This window comes from Mesocricetus auratus, unplaced genomic scaffold (assembly GCF_017639785.1).
Source record: "Mesocricetus auratus isolate SY011 unplaced genomic scaffold, BCM_Maur_2.0 Super-Scaffold_100053, whole genome shotgun sequence".
In the NCBI taxonomy this organism is placed as follows: domain Eukaryota; kingdom Metazoa; phylum Chordata; class Mammalia; order Rodentia; family Cricetidae; genus Mesocricetus; species Mesocricetus auratus.
In genome coordinates this window covers 1,684,293-1,704,691 of record NW_024429230.1, presented here as the reverse complement: position 1 = coordinate 1,704,691, position 20,399 = coordinate 1,684,293, and the positions used below count along the sequence as shown (strand labels likewise).

Below are 20,399 nucleotides of genomic sequence, written 5' to 3'. Positions count from 1 at the left end.
TGAATTGCATAACAGTTGATAAGTTAGTGGCTTTTATAAGATTAAGATCTTACAGATTTATCCCTGTTAAGTTTGAGACTTAAAAATTGGAGTTGAAGGTCCTTTAGCATAAAAATAAAACATTAAACCATAAATATGGTAAACTTTAAACCATAAATGCAGTCCATACAGAGACTGACTGGGAACTTTCCTGGTCTTTTTATAGCTTACCATTAGAATATTACAGTTTTTTTATATGACTTAATTTTTATAGCTTACCATTATAGAATATTACAGTTTTTTTATATGACTTAATTTATCCAAATAGTTAAAGCTTAACAAATCCAGCAGACTGCTGGGCAGTGGTGGCACACACCTTTAATCCCAGCACTCAGGAGGCAGAGCAGGTGGATCTCTGTGAGTTTGAGGCCAGCCTGGTCTACACAAGATGTTCCTGGACAACCTCCAAAGCAATACAGAGAGACTCTGTCTCGAAAAACCAAAAAAACAAACCAAACAAGTCAAGCAGATAAATAAGTGAGATGTCTATTACTGTGGACCCGACTAGATCTCAGGAACTTATAAATCTTATCAAATATATCTAGAAAGCTGGGCCATCGTGGTGCACGCCTTTAGTCCCAGCACTTGGGAGGCAGAGGTAGGCGGGCGGATCTCTGTGAGTTTGAGACCAGCCTGGTCTACAAGAGTTAGTTTTAGGACAGCCTCCAAAGCTAAAGTGAAACTCTGTCTCTAAAATCGTGTGTGTGTGTGTGTGTGTGTGTGTGTGTGTGTGTGTGTGTGTGTGTGTGTGTGTATGCCTGGTGCGGACATAAGTAGATGCACATCTTTTTTTCTTTCTTTCTTTCTCTCCTTCTTTCTTTTTTTCTTTTTTTGAGACAGGGTTTCTCTGTGTAGCTTTGGAGCCTATCCTGGCACTCGCTCTGTAGCCCAGGCTGGCCTCGAACTCACAGAGATCTGCCTGCCTCTGCCTCCCGAGTGCTGGGATTAAAGGTGTGCGCCACCACCACCTGGCAATTCTGGTTTTCTTTTTTTTAATTGTGTGAAACAGCCTTGGCTGTCCTGTTGGCTGTCCTAGAACTCACTCTGTAGACCAGGCTGGTCTCAAACTCACAGAGATCTGTCTGCCTCTGCCTCCCAAGTGCGGGGGAATAAAGGCATGAATCACGCCTGACTTTGTTACAAGTTTTAAACTAAATTTTACTACAGATTTTATAGACTTTTTTTTTTAAACATACCCAATGAATTTACAAATTACGAGGCAGGGTTTACAGCCCTGTCTTAGATTCTCCAGAGCAGAGTGAAGAGAAACTGGAGATAGAGATTTAGAAGACTGGGAAGTAGAGAGAGCTGAGCGATAGAGATTTTGGAAGTGGAGAGCAGGGCAAGCTTAGACAGGAGAGGTTTGGGGATTATGTGTGCAGTGGAGAAATTTACCGTATGAGAACATCTGAAAGCTGAGCTTGCCGGTCTTTGGCCAGTGATCTGTGCTGAGGCTGAATGGTTTGTATTCTGAGAGAGAGGGTTGAAAACTCTACTGGAGGGAGTTTCTATGTGATCTGAGGGAGTTGGGAAAGAGCAGGTAGTGGCCCAGATGGCTTAGAGAAGCTGCAGGAGGAGCCGCCCCTGCCCCGCCCAAGGGAGGAGAGGCCTAGGAGGGTTGAAGGAAGAGACCAGGTCTCTCTGAATGGGGAGACACTTCAGGAGGGGCTGAGGGTAGACACTGCCGGACTGAGGGCTGGGGCAGAGAGCAGTGGGGCTGCAGACCCCTTGGGGGAGACGAGAATGGCTGAGGTGAAGAAAGTGTCACCAGGACGAGAATTCCCGGGGGGGGGGGAGGTCCCCAAGCCGAAGGAAAAGCTGTGAAGACATGCCTTGGGAGGGTGTAGATGGCTCTGACGCCAGAGAGACTCTTAGGACAGGAGAGGGATGGGAGAGCGCGTGGGTCGGAAGAGAGTAGCTGAGAAGGTGGACTCTAGAATTTAGGGTCAAATCTGATGGATGACAGAAACAAATTCTCCATGCGGACCTCAGGAGAGTTAGGTCAGCAGCTTGGTTCACAGAGGAAGGGACTCATATACGTCGATCCCTTGGTTTCAGTACCAGATGAGTGACAAAAAGATAGAAGAGGACATGACTGCTCCTAGGTATGGTTTATTAGGGATGAACGGGAAAGCACAGCCAGAGGCAGAGACATCTGGAGAGTCCAAAATGGACATGGCCAGCAGACAGCAGACTGAGCTGGGCCATGCTGGGGAGGGGAAACCAGAAGACCAGGAGGCGGGAGGGAAAAGGGAGAAAGGGAAAGGGGCCAGTGTCGCCAGATGTCCTCGTTCTATAGGGAAGAGCCTCTGGGGAGGGCAGCCCAGGGTAGAGAGAGGGCATACCCTGTGACAGGTGGAGACTCAGGGATGCTGGGAGAAGCTGGCTGTCAGGGTCCACTTTGGTTTGTCAGTGGCCAGGCAAGAGACCCGGAAGCAAGCACCCACAGCAGTGGTTTCCAGAAGCCATCTGAAGAAGTGCCTCTGGGCGTGCCGGGAGATAGCGTCAGTGCTGCCACAGGCCACAGTGTGACAGTGGCCACCAGAAACCACCATCAAGGCAGCCCAGCCTGCCTGCACCTGAAGGAGCTGTCCGGGAAGCCACAGCCCCACCACACCGACTGCAGGGGGATGGACCCCGTGAAGCACAGGCTTCACCTTACCTGTCAGAGGAAGAGAGCACAGGAACACACTCAACAAAGAGCCATACAGCAGCACCAGGGACCAGTGGTTCTACAGCAACCAGACCTAAATAGCCAATGCAGATGAAGCAGAAGAAAGTGACATTAAAAATAATTTTATGAGCCGGGCGTTGGTGGCGCACGCCTTTAATCCCAGCACTCGGGAGGCAGAGGCGGGCGGATCTCTGTGAGTTCGAGGTCAGCCTGGTCTACAAAGTGAGTTCCAGGACAGCCTCCAAAGCTACAGAGCATCCCTGTCTCGAAAAACCAAAAAAAAAAATTTTTTTATGAAGATGATTGAGGGCCTTAAAAGGAAATGAAAAATTCCCTTAAGTGGAGGAAAAGACAAACAAAAAATTGGAAGAAATCAACAAATCCCTTAAAGAAACCAAAGAAAAAGCAAGCAAACAGGTGAAGGGAAGAGTTCCAGACTTAAAAACTGAAATGGAGGCAGTAGAGAAAACACAAACTGAGGGAACTCTGGGTAAATGGTTGGGAACTACAGATGCGAGAATAAACGCAAGACTACAAGAGAGAGAGCCTCAGTTGCTGGAGATATGACAGAGGAAACAGACCCATCACTCAAAGAAAATACTAAATCCAAGAAATACTTAACACAAACTATCCAGGAAATCTGGGACACCATAAAAAGACTGAATTTAAAAATAATAGGGAGGGACTGGAGAGATGGCTCGGGGGTTAAGAGCACTGGCTGCTCTTCCAGAGGTCCTGAGTTCAATTCCCAGCAACCTCATGGTGGCTCACAACCACCTGAAATGAGATCTGGTGCCCTCTTCTGACCTGCAGGAGTACATGCAGGCAGAACACTGTATACATAATAAATAAATCTTAAAAAAAAAAGAATAGGGAGTGGGGCGTTGGTGGCGCACACCTTTACTCCCAGCACTTGGGAGGGAGAGGCAGCCAGATCCCTGTGAGCTCAAGACCAGCCTGGTCTACAAAACGAGTCCCAGGACAGGCTCCAAACTTGACATGAATCTGTAATGTTACAGGCATGAATTTTAATACAGCTTTTTGTTGGGTCTTGTTTTCCCACAAACCAGTAGCAATCCCCGATTCAGCTTCTGAGTGCTGGTAGGCATACACTACCATGCTGGACTTCAATAATGCTTGTATGAACAAATAAAAAAACCCTAACAAACCTGTGGCAGGTTGAGGCTACAGTTCAGAGGGAGAGAGCCTGCCTAACATACAGGAGGCCCTCTTGGAGGACATTTGATCCCACTGTGAACCAGAGACTTATTTACCAGAGAAACCTCCTTCTAGCTGTGGTGTGCCTCAGCCCTGGCACACATCTTTAATCCAAGAGATCTCTGCTTGACTGTTGTAAGCAGGATTCAAACCACCCATAGGTCCAGTTGACAGGAAAACCACTGAGTGTAAGAGGAAGTCGGGAAAATGGAGAGACGCTGGAAGTAGAAGGGAGGACATCCAGCTGGACGGGCTTCTTTCTGAGATGGCGTTAGAGGGAGGCTCCTTTTGGGACCTCGGCAGATGAGGAAGCTCAGCTGGCTGCTTTCTCTGACTCTGAGCTAGCAGGTTCTCACCCCAGCATCTGACTCCTGAGTCCTTATTGGTAAAATCAAATGATTGAGTTTTAGTTTAAAGACAAGGCCCTGTGCGTTGGGTTCTCTAGTACTGAAAAGAACCAACAAAAACGTTCTTGTAATCCCAGCACTGAGGAGGTTGAGATGGGGGATTGCTCTGAGGTGAGGCAATCTGGGTTTACACGGTCAGTTCAGGGACAGCCTGGGCTACATGGTAAGGCTCATAAAACAAACCAAGCAACCAACATACAAACCCCAAGCCCAACCTGCTGTGGCTGTAGGCTACACCAATAGATGTCTTAATGGCCCCCGTGTTGAGGGGCTGCAAGTGTGCTGTGTAGCCTTCCGGGAAGCAGACTGCCTAATGTTGCAGGCAAGAGACCTCGAGAAGACAGATTGCAACCAGAGTTTTCCCAAAAGAACAGCTGCCGGGGAGGTGACTGGTGAGTATAGGAACACCAGGTGAGCAAGCCTGGACAGGATCTTGGCAAACAGGAGGGACTTCAGGCCTCTTTGGGCACTTACATCTCCTGATTCTAGCTCTAGAAGCCTTAGAGAAAGCATTGATTAGTGTGAGACAGCACGGGCACCATCTCTGAGCCCAGAGGACCTTTCTGCCTCATCAGAGGGCCACTGGGACTCACAGGAGGTCAGGGGTGTGGCTGGCCTTGCACTCTGAGCTTTGAGGATGCCTACTGGTCAGTGCAGGCAAACAGTCTGTCAGCTGAAGGACTTGCGAGCAGCCTTGGAGTCTGTGCCTGCAGGGCTCTTCCACCCAGGGTTAGCAAGGTTTCCCTAGTCTTGAAGGCTGCAATCAAGGCACACAGGAGGCCATGTTCCCCAGCGGGACAGGAAAGACTGCTGGACTCTGCTGCCTGAGCCCTGCTTCCCAGAGCTGTGTGGATTAAAGCACTTTGCTTACTCTTGCTGGAGCTCATGTGACCCTTGTGTAAGTTGAGGATAACCACACTTATGTTGGAGAGAGTGCACATGAAGTGTGTGTAACTGAGTAGCTGTGACGGTTAGATTTAGTTCTCCCCTAAGAAGACAGTCTCACTGAGGGACTGTCCAGGTTGGGTTGGCCAATCTTTCCTGGACTTTCTTGTTGGTGTTAATTGAGGGAGGAAACCCCTCCCACCACGGGGGGCGCTATCCCCTGGCTTTGTGGAAGAGTGGAGAAAGCTGAGCATGGGCATGCATGCGTTCTTCTCTCTCTGACTGTGGTGGACAGTGGCTCTAAGTCCCTGCTGCCTTGACCTCCTCTCAATCATGAACTTTTTTTAAAATTATTTATTTATTATGCATACAGTTTTTTTTATCTGTGTACATGCATGCACCCCAGGAGAAGGCATCAGACCTCATTATAGATGGTTGTGAGCCACCATGTGGATGCTGGGAGTTGAACTCAGGACCTCTGGAAGAACATGCAGTGCTCTTAACCTCTGAGCCATCTCTCCAGCCCTCAATCATGGACTTTAACCTGCAGCTGTGAACTAAAGGTAACCCATGTGCTCCCCATGACTGGAAAATAAGACAGACGGTGATCAACAGAAATCCTGCAGACACCTTTTCTTTCCAAATCCTCTTTCCCTGAGGAAAGGTCACACGTGTCTTAGGCTGGCCTTGAACTCACTATGTTTCCAAGGATAATTTAGAATTTCTGACCCTCTGCTTCCATTTCCCGGTGAGGAATTCAGTTACAGGTTGATCAGAAAGAGGGCTTTGTGTGCGTTAGGAAACACTACCAAATGAGCCAAGCCCTAGACGTGGGGTGGCATTTGGGATGGTGTATTGCTTTCCCCAGAAACTGTAGCCTCAATTATCCTGAGTTTACTGGGAGTGAGGGTCTTGGGAGCAAATAGCATCTTCTACAAGAGGACACATCCTCCTGGCAGTGGGATGGGGCCCTCTGTAGCCATCTCCTGGTCTTCCTGGCTGCTGCTAGGGCAAAGCAGCAAGAGTCCGATGCAGGAGCAAGGGCTTCCAGAGGAAAAGGGACTCACTAACATAAGGGAGGGGGGCAGAGCCCCCTACTTCCCTGGGAATCGGCAGCACTCACAACCTTGCCTTTCAATGGCGCGATTGTCTGGCCCTGCAGAGCTGTGAACACTGTTTTAGCCAGGCTTTCACACTCCGGAGGGAAAGTCCCCTGACTGTGCTGCCCACAGTAAACTCTCAGGGTCTCAGCTGTACACAGCCCTTGCGTTTTGTGCACGTGGAGGATTGTGTTTATTCCTCTGGTCCCTAAGGCCTGGCCCTGCGGAAGCAGTTACTGACTAGCAGTCTGCTGTCTAAACCTGCACTACAGAGCCGTGCATGGCATTAGGAATAACAACCAGATCACAGGGTTTCTCAGTACTGACATTTATTTGGCTTCAGTGGGCAGTGGGGTTTTTGAGCTGGCACCCCTACCAGCATCTTCTATGTGTGTGAGTGCCTGTGTGCTGAGGCCAGAGGAGGCCAGTGGCCTGCTCCACCGTTCTCCACCGTATTTCCTGGAGGCAGGGTCTCTCACTGGATCTAGGCTGGTGACAAAAAGCCCCAACACTCTCCTCCTCTCTGTGTCCCTGCCCCGGTGTTAGGGTTATCTATCGGTATGTGTGGTGGAGTGTGGCCTGTTTTGTTCTCTACTTTTAATCACATATGTGAGTGTTGGGGGTACATGCCTCAGCAGTTTAGACTGTTGGCCTGACCTCCTCTCAGCCCTCCAACTTTAATGCCGTCAGTGAGACTAAATCTCCAGCTTCCAACCCCTCTCATTTCTCCTGCCCTCCTCTGACACTTCCAGCTAGACAAAGGTCTGCTTTTATAGGCTCTTGTGACTAGACTAAGGCTCCCTAGAAGTTCAGTTGAGTCTTTTTATTTTTTTAATTTTTTTTGGTTTTTCAAGACAGGGTTTCTCTGTGGCTTTGAAGGCTGTCCTGGAACTAGCTCTTGTAGACCAGGCTGGTCTGGAACTCACAGAGATCCTCCTGCCTCTGCCTCCCGAGTACTGGGATTAAAGGCATGTGCCACCACCGCCCAGACTGGCTATATATATTTAAAAAAGAAGAAATGAACGCTATAGTCACACTGGGCTACTTTGAAATTCAAACTCATGCTGGACACAATACCTCTAGAAACAGAAAGGACAGCCTACATGATAGAAGAAAATGTTTTAGTCATCGTATGTAGCATACTGAAAATGCAACTTAACTAGTAAATTACTCATTTTCAGGATCAGAAAAGCATGTGAAAACACATGGAGACGAATGAGTAAATAGAGCTGACAGCATGTGAAGAGACCCAAGTCCAGGGCCATCAGGAATCGCGTCAAGGGCACCGCGAGGCCGCTTCATTGCACTGCGATGCGTGTTAGGACGTGGGGTGACAAGTGTCGGCGGGGGAGGGTGTGGGCAAAGCGGGAACCTTGTGTTGCTATTAGGAATCTCAAGGGGTGCAGCCACTACAGAAAACAGTTCTGGGGTCCTCCACATGTCCTCAGTTCCCCCAGCCCTGGAACCACACTGCACCTGCTGGGTCCCCAGAGAGGCAGCACAGATGTGGAATCTCATAGAATAGCAGAGCGCTTGTGCCTGGGACCCCAGGGCTGCGGGAGAGATGGGTGGGTCCCTGGAGCCAGCTAGTCAAGTTCCAGACCAAGAGGAAACTCTGCCTCAAAACACAAGGCGGACACTGCACCCGAACACGCATGCACACCCTCACACACGGCTCCCGGAACACGCATGCACACCCTCACACACGGCTCCCTGAACACGCATGCACATGCTCACACACGGCTCCTGGGTAGGCTGGAGGACAAGCGGGAATGAGTGTTGGAGTAAGTGTGTGGAGAAGCTGTAAGTGAGTAGCCCAGGCTGGCCCTGAGCTTGTGATCACCTGCCTCAACTTTCGAGTGCTAAGACTACAGCTACCACAGCCAGGAGGAACGGGGAGCTCTGCAGTTGCTTTGGAACGTTTTCATGGTTCCTTAAAAGAGACTGCACATGACCAGGAGTGAGGTGGCAGAGACAGGTGATCTCTGTGAGCTGGAGACTAGCCTGGTCTACATAGTGAGCTCCAGGCCAGATAGAACTACATAGTGAGTCCCTGTCTCATGAAAAAAGTTTACATATGATCTAGTAATTCCACTCCTACACGTCACCAAGAGAAATGAAAACACACACACACACACACACACACACACACACACACACACACACACACACACACACAGAGGCTTCCTGATCTCTTACAGTGTGTGTGCACATATTTATATATAATTCCTTCCTCTCACCCCACCAATAAAAACATACAGGGCCCAGTACTAAATAACCATTTCTTCCTTAGTTTTATTGAGCATAAGCCAAGACAGAAAAGATTCCTATATGGTAATTTATTTGTATCAAATTACAGAGTACCATCAGTAAGCACAGGTTATGATTTGAATAGCATGATGCAAATATTGGGGGAATCAGTTGTCCCAGGTCTGTCACATGTCTGAAGCACACTGATGAGCTTATGTGGAATCATTTGGTGTGATAAATATTTCTGTACCTTATTTGACAAGTTATCAGATATATATATATACATATATATATACAAACATACATATATGTATATGTATATATGATGAGTGTGCATACACACTTCCAAATTAAATATATTCATATAAAAGCTCAAGAATGATGTTAGCGTTAATTTCTTTAAAAAGTCTATTATATTAAATTGCACCTGTATTTAAAGCAGAAATGTTAAAAAAAAACAATCAATTTACTAAATAAAGATGAATTTATAAACAATGGAAAATGAAATGTTTCTATTGAAATGTTGTGTTCCTTTTCTGACATTTAAGAGGTACTAACAAACTATGGAAATAGACATTCCCCCAGATTTTGAAGACTAAAGGTTCTAGGAGCAGTAGTGAGCCCTGTAAGTTAATAAGAATTACGGCTGGCAAAGACAGCAGATACGTTTATTCTTTCTTATGGTAGGGACACTCAGGACGTGGTCACCGCAGCTTGCACCTCCCAGCCTGAGTTTTCTTTCTGCCATCAGTGGAAGTCTGGCTTCTCAGGAAAGGTACAGCCAGTTCGCCTAATGATGACACTTGCTGCATAGTGGCCAGCGCGGATGCATTCAGTCAGAGGCTTGCTATAGACCAGCTGAGAGAGAAAACCTACAACAGACAAAAGCGAGAACGTGAGTGTTGCGTAACAGCATTAGAATTATCGAGAGCTCAACTACCACCCGGGGCTCCTGAGGTTCACTGTGAAGGTTAATCTTGACTGTCAACTTGATGAACGGAGATGCTCCTGCGGACTAGCAGAGTACGAATAAGCAAGCTGGTCGCTACAGGAGTGAGGCTTGGGGCCCTGCTTGTATGACGAGGAGAAGGGGAAGGGGAAGAGGACGCCTGTGTGTGGACAGGGGCTCTGCGTCCGGCCAGCATCTGTGAACCACCCTGCTTTACTGCAGCTTCTGAAAGTGCCAGAAGCCCTTCCTCCTTGAAGCTTTGCAAAGCCAGGCGCTTTGTCAGAGTGAGGAGGTCTAACCCACGCCATCGCAGTGCGCCTCGCTTAGAGGGAAGGAAGCTCAAAGCAAGCTCCGCTGAAATGGTCACATTATAGTTTAGCTCTCCCCTTCCTTGTGGAGTGATTCCTTCTGTACTGTACGCCTGCAGTCTCCGGCTTGGAGACAGAGGCAGGCGAGCCAGGGTCCAAAGTCATCCTAGGCTCCAGAGTGAATTCAAGGCCTGCCTCAGCTATGTGAAAGTCTGTTTCAAAAACCAATAAAATGAGAGAGAGAGAGAGAGAGAGAGAGAGACAGCTATGAATGAGAGTTCTTTCTAGAGGCAGGAATGAAACCCACTAACTCCCCTAGCTGAGCACGGCATGGGGCATGGGCCTGACAGCTACATAGTTACATAAAGATAACATAGAAGCCTGCTGTGGTCTTTAATCCCAGCACTCGAGGGGCAGAGGCAGGAGGATGTCTGTGAGTTCAAGCCTAGCCTGGTCTACAGAGTGAGTTCCGGGACAGCCAGGGCTGTTACACAGAGAAACCCTGTCTGGAAAAACAAACGAACAAAAGGGGAGGAACAGAGGAGGAGACAAAAATGACATTAGTTTACTAGGCATGGTTATCAGGTCACAACTAGGTAGACAACCCAGGACTGTCCAAAGTGCCTTGGGGGGTATGGGGAGGTCAAAGCACATCTAGACACACTGACAAGACACCTGGACAGTATAACTCAGGCAGGAGTGTGACATCACTGTGGACTTAGTACAGTGAAATTAAGGGATAATTTAAAAGCACCATGAACAACTTAAGCTACAGATCTGCCACGTCAGGCCAACTGGATACTTCCTTGAGAGACACAGGTTGTCAGAGGTCTCTTAGCCTAGGGACTACTAGTGAAAGTCACAGTGGGGCTGGGGCACCTGTGATCCAAGGAGAGGCAGGCACCTCTGAGCTAGGGCTCCACCCCATGTCAGAAAGAAAGAACATCTTCTAGAGAAGACCCCGGACCACTCTTGTCTGGATGAGGTGTGCACAGTCCTCAACTCCCTGCTCTTACCGGCAGTGCTCAGATTCATAAAGAAACTGTTTCTTATCAAACGCTATGTCCACATCCAGATGGTGTCACTGGTGAATTTGAATATTTAAGAAAAACAACACCAATGCTGTAGAAAGAAGTCTTTAGAAAAAGGAAAAGAAGGGAATGCTTTCTACTTTAACCTTGACACAAGCTTACGAACAACATTCCTTATGAACACACATAGTACTAAGACAAGATGCAAACATTATGAAGTGAGTTGGAGTAAATCGAAAGCAAACAGCACATTAACAAGACACTAAGGGGCTGGAGATGGCTCTGCAGTCTAGAGCACCGGCTGCTCTCGCACAGGTCCTGAGTTCAGTTCCCAGCACCCACATGGACTCACAAACGCTTTAGCTCCAGTTCCAGGGGATCCGGTCTCTGTGTGGTGCACTTGCATGCACGCAGGGAAGCAGTCACACACGAAACGCAGTGTCTGGGCATGGGGGGGGGCACGCAGATGGAACTTTGTGAGTCTGATGACAGCCTGGGCTACATAGTGAGCTCCAGGCTAACCATGGCTACTTAGTGAGATCCTGTCTCAACCCCTGGTCCCCTAACAAATTAACAAGGACCAATGAGACGGCGTGCCGTGTGAAAGCGCTTGCCATGCACACCAAGCTAGTTATGGAAGGTGAGAACAGGCTCCCAACCATTCTCTAACTTCCATACAGGAGGCAGGGAGTGTGCATGTCCACATGAACAACAGTACCTAAAAACTTATGAAAAAGATAAGAAAAATTACGATAAAGCTACCGTAAACGGTCAGTATTGGGTTAAAATTTAAAATACCAATGTTATGTGACCAACCAAGTGTGAAGACTTTAGGTCACTGAATACATACAGAAAGAAATTGACAACATCTAATACCTATCTCTACTTTTCAAAATTCAGAAAACAGGAACAGAAAGGAACTTCACCTCAGAAGAAATTTATAAAAATTTACCGCTGACATTTTTAAGGTAAAAGATGAATATTTCAGCCAGGCGTTGGTGGTGCATGCCTTTAATCCCAGCACTCAGGAGGCAGAGGCAGGCGGATCTCTGGGAACTCGAGGCCAGCCTGGTCTACAGAGTGAGTTCCAGGACAGCCTCCAAAACAATACAGAGAAACCCTGTCTTGAAAAACAAAAAACAAAAAACAAAAAAAAAAAGACTAAAAATTTAGCAAGAATGTTTGCCCCCTACATACTCTCTCTGTGTCTCTATTTCTCTCTCTCTCTCTCTCTCTCTCTGTCTCTGTTTCTCTCTCTGTCTCTCTCTCTCCTCTCTGTCTCTGTTTCTCTCTCTCCGTCTGTTTCTCTCTCTCTCCTCTCTGTCTGTTTCTCTCTCTCCGTCTCTGTTTCTCTCTCTCTCCTCTCTGTCTCTGTTTCTCACTCTCCTGTCTCTCCCCTCTCTCTCTGTTTCTCTCTCACTCCTCTCTCTCTCTCTCTCTCTCTCTCTCTCTCTCTCTCTCTCTCTCTCTCTCTCTCTCTGTGGTAGTGTTTCATGATGTAACTCAGGGTGGCCTCACACTCACTTGCCTTGAGCTGGCATCTTCCTGCCCCATTGTGAATGCTTGGGTCACAGGTTTGCACCATCTGCCCAGCCCAAGTGTTCTTCAACACTATCATGGAGACTTTAGTGGAGCAAAGTGAGCCACCAAGATGGAAAAGGAAGTCATTTTCAGTGTTTGAGAAAAGGCAGGATTGTCTAACCCTGTAGTTAAAAACAACAAGCTCTGCTAGGCATGGGGCAAGTGGAGGCAGGTGCTTCTGTGTAAGTTTGCGGGCAGCCTGGGCTACATAGAGTGTTCCAGACAACCAGAGCTACAAGTGAGACCCTGTCCTACCTCTTTCCTCAAAAAAAGAGTTGGGAGTGTCCACCTGGTGGGCTGAGGCAGGGACACTGCTAAGCACTCTATGGTGTCAATAGTGACAAAGGTAATTCCTAGTCTATGGTGGCCTGGCAGAGCAGCACTTCCTTTAATTCCAGCACTTGGGAGCTGGGGTTAGGCGTTCAAGGTCATCCTCAGCCTCTCAGGGAAGTTTGAGGAGAGCTTGGGTAATAGGAGACTCTGCCTCAAAAACCAAACAACAACACAAATAAGAAACCTGCACATATGTAAAAGTGGATCTCTGTAAGAATCCCATGGAATCTAGAAGACTGTTGTGAGTACTGCTGAGTTTAGTAAAGTGGGAAGATACCAACTCAAGAGCTACACCAGCACACACACGTGTGCACGGGGCAATTATATCTAATAGTGAACAATTAAAATGCAACTCAAGAGCTACACTAGCATACACACGTGCGCACGGGGCAATTATATCTAATAGTGAACAATTAAAATGCAACTCAAGAGCTACACTAGCATGCACACGTGTGCACAGGGGCAATTATATCTAATAGTGAACAATTAAAATGCTACTTACTCATAGTATTAAACTTGTGAAATACCTAGGAATATGTTTGAGCAGTCACTGAAAACGACAAGGCCGCATGAAAGAAAAGAAAATAAACTCAGGCAATGGGGAGATTAAGTGCCAGCAGGCAGAGACTCCATGTTGCCATCAGCTCTGCAGAACCCTCCACCAACTCATGCAGTACCAATCAATTAAGAGCTGACAGGAAGCCATTAAAACGTGGCTTTATGTAAGCCTAGCTCATAAGGAGGCTAAGGCAGGAGGCCTGTCTGGGTACCATTAGAAGACCCTCCCTCAAAAATCAGAAATAGAATAAAAAAGAACAGAAAAGAGAAATAAAGGAACTGGGGGTGAAGAGCTGGGGATGAAGCTCAATTGTAGAGCACTTGGCCAGCCTGTGAGAGGCCCTCTGCTCAATCCCCAGTACTGCAAAAACCAACCACCCACCACCCAACCACCAACCACCCACCAACCAACCACCAACCACCCAACCACCAACCAACCACCACCAACCACCAACCAACCAACCACCCAACCAACCACCAACCAACCACCAACCACCAACCAACCAACCACCCACCAACCAACCACCAACCACCAACCAACCACCCAACCAACCAACCACCCACCAACCAACCACCAACCACCAACCAACCACCCAACCACCAACCAACCAACCAACCACCAACCAACCACCCAACCACCAACCAACCACCCAACCACCAACCACCCACCACCAACCACCCAACCAACCAACCACCAACCAACCAACCACCAACCAACCACCAACCAACCAACCAACCCTAAAGCAAAACAAAAAAATAAGACTACGGCATCCAAGAAATCACAGGAGAAAAGTCTTTGTGGGCTCAGGTCTGCTGAAGATAACTCAGTGCTCTGCCATAGTGACAAACCCCAGCCCCAAGTACAAACTTTTACAGAAGATACAATAATTTTGATCAAACTCACTTTATACCTCAGTAACAAGAAACAACTCAATTAAAAACAAAAACAAAAACAAAGAGAAACACATGCCAAATACACATACAGTGTGGCAATGCCACTCAATCACTAAAATGACAAAGGATCAAGCAGTCTGTATGAAGCCTTGGCGAGTGAGGGCTTGCCTCCTTCCAAACACTAAGTACATTGACTTAAGGAATGTAAAGACAACTTTATTTAATTGTTATTGCATGAATATATGTGTGTGAGGGAATGTGTGCCACAGTAGGTGTGTGACAGGCAGAGGACAACTTTGTGTTTTTCTCTTCCCCCTAGGAGAGCTTCAGGAACAGAATTCAGGTGGTTAGGTTTGCTCACCATGAGCCATTACTGAGTGAGCGTCTGACTGCCACTGGGCATGGAAAACAAAAAACAAAAACAAACAATGGTAAGACCACTTTGGATAACCATTTGTCAGTGCTTTAAAAAGTTACATTTAGTAGTTAAAAACACAGGCTACTCTGGCAGAAGACCTGAGTTCCATTCCCAGCACCCACATGTGGTCTTACAACATCCCTCTTCTGGTCTCCGAGGGCACCAGGCACACCTGTGCACAGACATACATGCAGGCAAGCACTCATACACATAAAATAAAATTAAACCTTGTGATGAAAAGTTAAATTAACCTACTATACGACTCAGTCATTTTACTTCTTGCTGTTTACCCAAGGTAAATAAATGCAGACAAGTATAGACTTGTAGACGAACCTTCCCAGCAGCCCTACTGTGGCAGTTCTCACACGGAGGCAATCCAAATGGATGAGCTGGGGCAGGAATGAAGGGCCAAGGAAGCTCATGGGATGGCGGAGCCGCTCGTGGGGACTCATGTCACACTTCAAAGTTTATAAAATGCACTTTAAGAATGTGCTTTACTGTATGTCGGCTGTACTACAATAAAACCATAAACACATAAAACAGAGGAAGGAAGGAGGGAAAGAAGAAAAGGAAGGAAAAAAGTGTAGTTACAAATAAGATAGGGCAAAACCAGAAAAACCTGTGCTGCTCCCCTCAGGGACACTTGAGCAGTTGCTGTGTTCAAGTGCTCAGGGCTGAGAAGGAGAAAATGTTCCGCACCACTTCCGGGCCTTCCCTGAGGTCCTGGGCAGCCCAGGAGCAAGGTGGAGTTGAAGGTGAATTTGAAGCTGTGAAACAATGACCTGTAGAGCCTGTCATACCATATTTGTGTCCTTCCAGGAGATGCTCTCTATTAAATAAAAAAGGTTTGCCCGATTACAGAGGAGAGTTAATTTGGTTAATAGCATGGTGTCTTTGGAAGAATGTGAACTCATTCTCTCAAGAGTATTTTTTAATCACAGAGTCTTCAGGTAACAGGCAAAGGTTAGTGTAAACTTTCTGCCAAACTATGAGACCGAAATGTTCAGCCCACACAGCAAATGGGGCAGACGCCAGACCCAGAGTGGGATCGGCTTACAATGGAAACACGTCTATTAGAAGCCTTACAAGCAACATCTGTTTTCCTCATTCTCCCTGCTATGATCTTTGTGAGAAAAGCTTGTGTTGTGGAACGTTCTGTGGAGCTAAGTGCCGGCAGGCACCCTCCTTCTAAGAGAACTGGCTGATGAACTCAGTGGAGCGCTCTAAAGACTCACTTGATTTGACAAGGAAAACCTCATGCTGACAAAAGCCAAGACCTTTGGCCCAGGAGAGTGTCAGTTTTTCAATAATCTATTTTTAAAAACCAGCAAAGATGAATTACAGATATTACATAATCAATTATAAGTGGGACTTTCAAAAAGTAGTCTTGATTAGTCTTAAAGACCGCACATTTAATGTGCATGCTAATATTTAAAGAATGATAAAGAATTCCTCATAATGTGAATGAACTAACAGCCTAAGTTCCCCCAACCTCAAGACAGGGTCTTACTGTGCAGCTAGCTCTGGCTGGTTTGAACTCCCCTCTCAGAGATCCACCTGCCTCTGCCTCCCCGGTGCTGGGACTAAAGACATGTGCCTCAACTCGTAGCTTCTAAGGTACTTACGCTCTGTGAACAATAAAGGCAACATTAATGGACTACTTAAGGATGTACACTTTTCACGTTTATCTCTGTAGTGGAGGCAGGGCAGGCGTGCTGCGCCATGGCAAGCCTGTGCAGTTAGAGGACACTTGCCGGAGCCTGGCTCCCTCCTGCCACCAAGCAGAACTGTTGAGATCAGCTCTTCAGTTTCCATGCCAGGCACCTTTGCATATTAGCCCACCCTGCCAGCCCTACTAGCCCATCTCTTCTTCTTTTTGGTTTTTTATAACTCATTTAACTTTATTTTATTTGCATTGGTATGGTGTTAGATCCCCTGAAACCAGAATTACAGACAGCTGTAAGCTGCCATGTGGGTGCTGGGAATTGAACCAGGGTCCTCTGCCAGTGCTCTTAACTACTGAGACATCTCTCCAGACCCCTTCTTTTTATTTTATTTATTTAATTTTTTTTTGTTTTTTGTTTTTCAAGACAGGGTTTCTCTGTGGCTTTGGAGTCTGTCCTGGCACTTGCTCTGTAGAACAGGCTGACCTCGAACTCACAGAGATCCACCTGCTTCTTCCTCCCGAGTGCTGGGATTAAAGGCTCTTTTTATTTTTTTAAGATTTCTCATTTTTATGTGCATGGGTGTTTGGCCTGTATGTATGTCTGTGTACCATGTGCCTGGTGTCCTTTGGAGGCCAGAAAAGGGAGTCAGATCCCTGACGCTGGAGTCTCGGACGGTTGTCGGTGCTGGGAACCACACTTGGTCCCTGCACCCCAGTCCTCTCCTCTCAGGGTTTGGTCAGGGTTCACTGCATGCATCACAGCTTGCTTCCTCATTCACCTACCGCTGAAGACCATCTTGGTTGCTTCTTAGTCTAGTCATTTATAAGTAAAACTGCTATAAACATTTGTGTACAGGTTTTTGTGCAGACATACGTTTTCCACTCATTTGGGCAGCCAAGGAACACAATTGCTGGATCATAGGGCAAGCATATGTCTAGCATGTAGGAAACTGCCAGACTCTATTCCCAAGTGGCCACCCTAGTTTTCATTTCGCCAGCAGTGAGTCAGAGTTTCTGGTGCTGCACATCTTTGGCGTGAACGCCACACATACATATCAAGATGTTGGTGAAAGGAGATGAGAAAGGATTTCCTCTCTGTTTTGAAACAGTATCTCAAGTAGCCCAGGATGGCCCCAAGCTCTATATATAGCTGAGATAGCCTTGGATTCCTGATCCTCCTGTCTACCTTCCAGGAGCTTGGATTATAGGTGCCAGTCACCTCCTCTAGCTGGTTTTTCCATCATTTTTATTATTTGTATTATGATACAGGTATAGTGGTGCATGTTTGTGATTCTAGTCCCTAGGTGGCTGAGGCAGGGAGAAAGTTCAGTTCCAGGATAGCTTAGAGGACATAGTGAGACCCTGTTTCAACAACCATGAACAAACACCCCCTCCCCACCTTTACTTAAAAAGGAGCCCTCCCAAAACAGAAGCGACTGTACAGGGCTTCTGTATTATACGCAAACCCAGCTATTCCTCAGTGTTCTCAGCAGTCTCTCTGCAGCGCACGCTTGTATCTTCAGAAAGCCACACAATTCTGCAGTTCTTTGCTGTGGCTTTGGTTTCAGTTCTCAGGACAGGTACAAGGATCTAATTAATCATTCGCTTTCTGACTGCACTAGTGTGGTGATTTCTAGACTGACTGCCTTTGTCCTTGGCCTTACTCCAGCTTGTTCACGGAAGTTATCGATGTTCTTTATGCCTAAGTAATATCAAACTTCACACTGTACAGTAGTGACAAGTTAATTACATAGTTATTAAGAGATAATGTGGGAGTAGTAACACAAGTTATCATGTAATTACCTTTGTTCTTAAAGGCATTACCATGCAATTAAAGCAAACCTGATATGATATTTTAGCAAGCAATAGTACCCAACTCCTTTCTCGTTTGCATGTGTGTGCACACACATTGCTCTCTGTCATTTCTGGGTCAATTAAGTTTTCCAGTTCTTTATTTTCCTTTTTAAGAAGACACCTGGCCGGGTGGTGGCGAATACTTTTAACCCCAGCACTCGGGAGGCAGAGGCAGGCGGATCTCTGTGAGTTCAAGGCCAGCCTGCTACACATAGCAAGTTCCAGGACATAGACAGAGCCTGTCATTCATAGATAGATAGATAGATAGATAGATGGATGGATGGATGGATGGATGGATGGATGGATGGATAGATAGATAGATAGATAGATAGATAGATAGATAGATAGATAGTCTGTCTTTACAGACTCTCAGTAGCCCAGACTATCTTGGACTCACTAGCTGAACACCAAAGAATTCAAAGAGGGATAATATAGTGTTTGTCTTAGATTTTCTTCTTTAGAAGAAAAAGACATCTATGTATTTGGAGACATCAAGAGATGCTTCCCGGAGAAGGTGTCACGAGCAGGGTCTTGGTTGGTACTCAAAGAGATGAACCCTAAACACAGAAGAAATAGAAGTGCGTGGTGAGCAAAGTACACTTTGGAGAAGAGTGGAGGCCAGTTGTATTGAGGACATGACAAGAAAAGCAGCATGGAGAGCAAATGATAAAGATCTCAGAGAGCCGGACGGTTGGACTTCGGGTACAGCAGTCTGTCAGGTAACTCTGGCAGACAGAAGGAGAGTGTGAACTTATTAGGGGGGGGATATGACCATCAAGATTCAGCAGGAGGCCCCTGCAGCACTCCAGGATGCTGCTCCGAGCACTGTGCTTGGAGTAGGGCTCCTATCATATAAGCCCCGCACCTACTGTGAGTTTCAGTTGTGCGCTTCAATTTAAGACCTGGAGGAAGAAGAGAAACGTACATGAAGCTCACAGCCAAGGAAAAGGGAAGGGGCAGGAGAGAAGGTCACAGAGTTCTTTTAGATCACTGTAGGAGCATGGACTTGTGTCAATCCGATATGAAGCTCCTGCCGATAGAACCACGAGAAAGACATAACTTCCTAAAATGATTTTGTGACTATGGGAAAACGGAATGGAGTGTAAGACAGTAAACATGGAGGTCAGTGGTCAGTGAGGAAGCTGTAGTGAGTAGTAAACATGGGTCACATTGGAGTGAACACTTGAAAACCAAACAGACCAGGAGAGAGTTACACATAAGCATGCAAATATATTTGTTATAGAGCCTGCCCACCCACTGATTTTAGGGAAACTGACGGAGGTCACCCAAAATGTTCTGTACATGCCAGTCAACTTAATTATCTACTTCACTAAGGAATGGCATCTGAGCTACCAAGGAAGGCCAAAAACTTATGGTCCTTCCAATATCTCATGAGAGCAGTCTCTAGGAACCAGAAGGATGACTTAGTGCTCTTCCAGAAGCCAGAATGGATGCAAAGTGATCCAGGAGGCGGGCTGAGGCTGGAGGCAGACATGTAAGCAGCCCATACCTCTTCTGATGAAGACATACTCACAACTACCCGCTGCTGACCCAGATCTACAGTCAACCATCTGGCTCTACCCAGTGGACACCTCCAGTTCTGGTTCTTGTAAGAGGTGACAGATAATGCTCTCTGTGGGACAGGCACCGTGCTTTGTAAACATCATTTCATTTGACTTTCAGAAAAATACAATCAAGGTAGATATGCATCTTTATTTCTAAAATTGAGGAAAATGGGGCTTAATGATGTTAAACTATTTGTCCACAGACTTTTGCCTGTTTGTACTATGATAATTGAATACCTGACATAGGATTATTGCTAAAGAATAGCCGATTTGTTTAACCCAAGGAATGTGGAATCCAGATTCAGCTGCTGCCATCCGGTTGGGTAAGGACCTTTTCCTACCTCACAAGCAGGAAGGTGGGAAGGAGAAGGGAGAATCACAGCTTGGTTGGAGCCCTTTTTACAAACATTATTAGTATTATTATTAGGCCCTGGGGATTGAACATAGGACCCGAGGTAGGCTTGGCAAGCACTGTACTATTGAGCTACAACTACAGCCCCTAAAGCCTCTTTAATCTTGTTAATGGTCTAATCAGTCCATTAAAGCCCTACCTCTTAATACCATCAACTGGCAACACTTGAATTTTGGAGGGGAGATTTCAAATTGAAATATTTCCCAAGTTAATGATGGGGCTGAAAATCAAACATTAATGAGTTATTGGTTTTTAAA

The 20,399-nt window shown here is 46.6% G+C and overlaps 1 protein-coding gene across 4 annotated transcripts in view; it reads right to left on the bottom strand.

Moving 5' to 3' along the window:
* Positions 1 to 8,594: 8,594 nt before the first annotated feature.
* The window catches only part of Adk (adenosine kinase), a 391,346-nt gene continuing 379,541 nt past the window's right edge, over positions 8,595 to 20,399 (bottom strand). For 3 of the 4 annotated variants that reach the window (XM_005083530.4, XM_005083531.4, XM_040735977.1), the window contains one exon: positions 8,595 to 9,445. In XM_005083530.4, the coding sequence (XP_005083587.1) occupies positions 9,321 to 9,445 (125 nt within the window). In that variant the 3' untranslated portion in view covers positions 8,595 to 9,320. Of the gene's footprint in view, positions 9,446 to 13,277; positions 13,326 to 20,399 lie in introns of all 4 variants that reach the window. The other variant, XM_040735976.1, reaches the window with a different exon arrangement.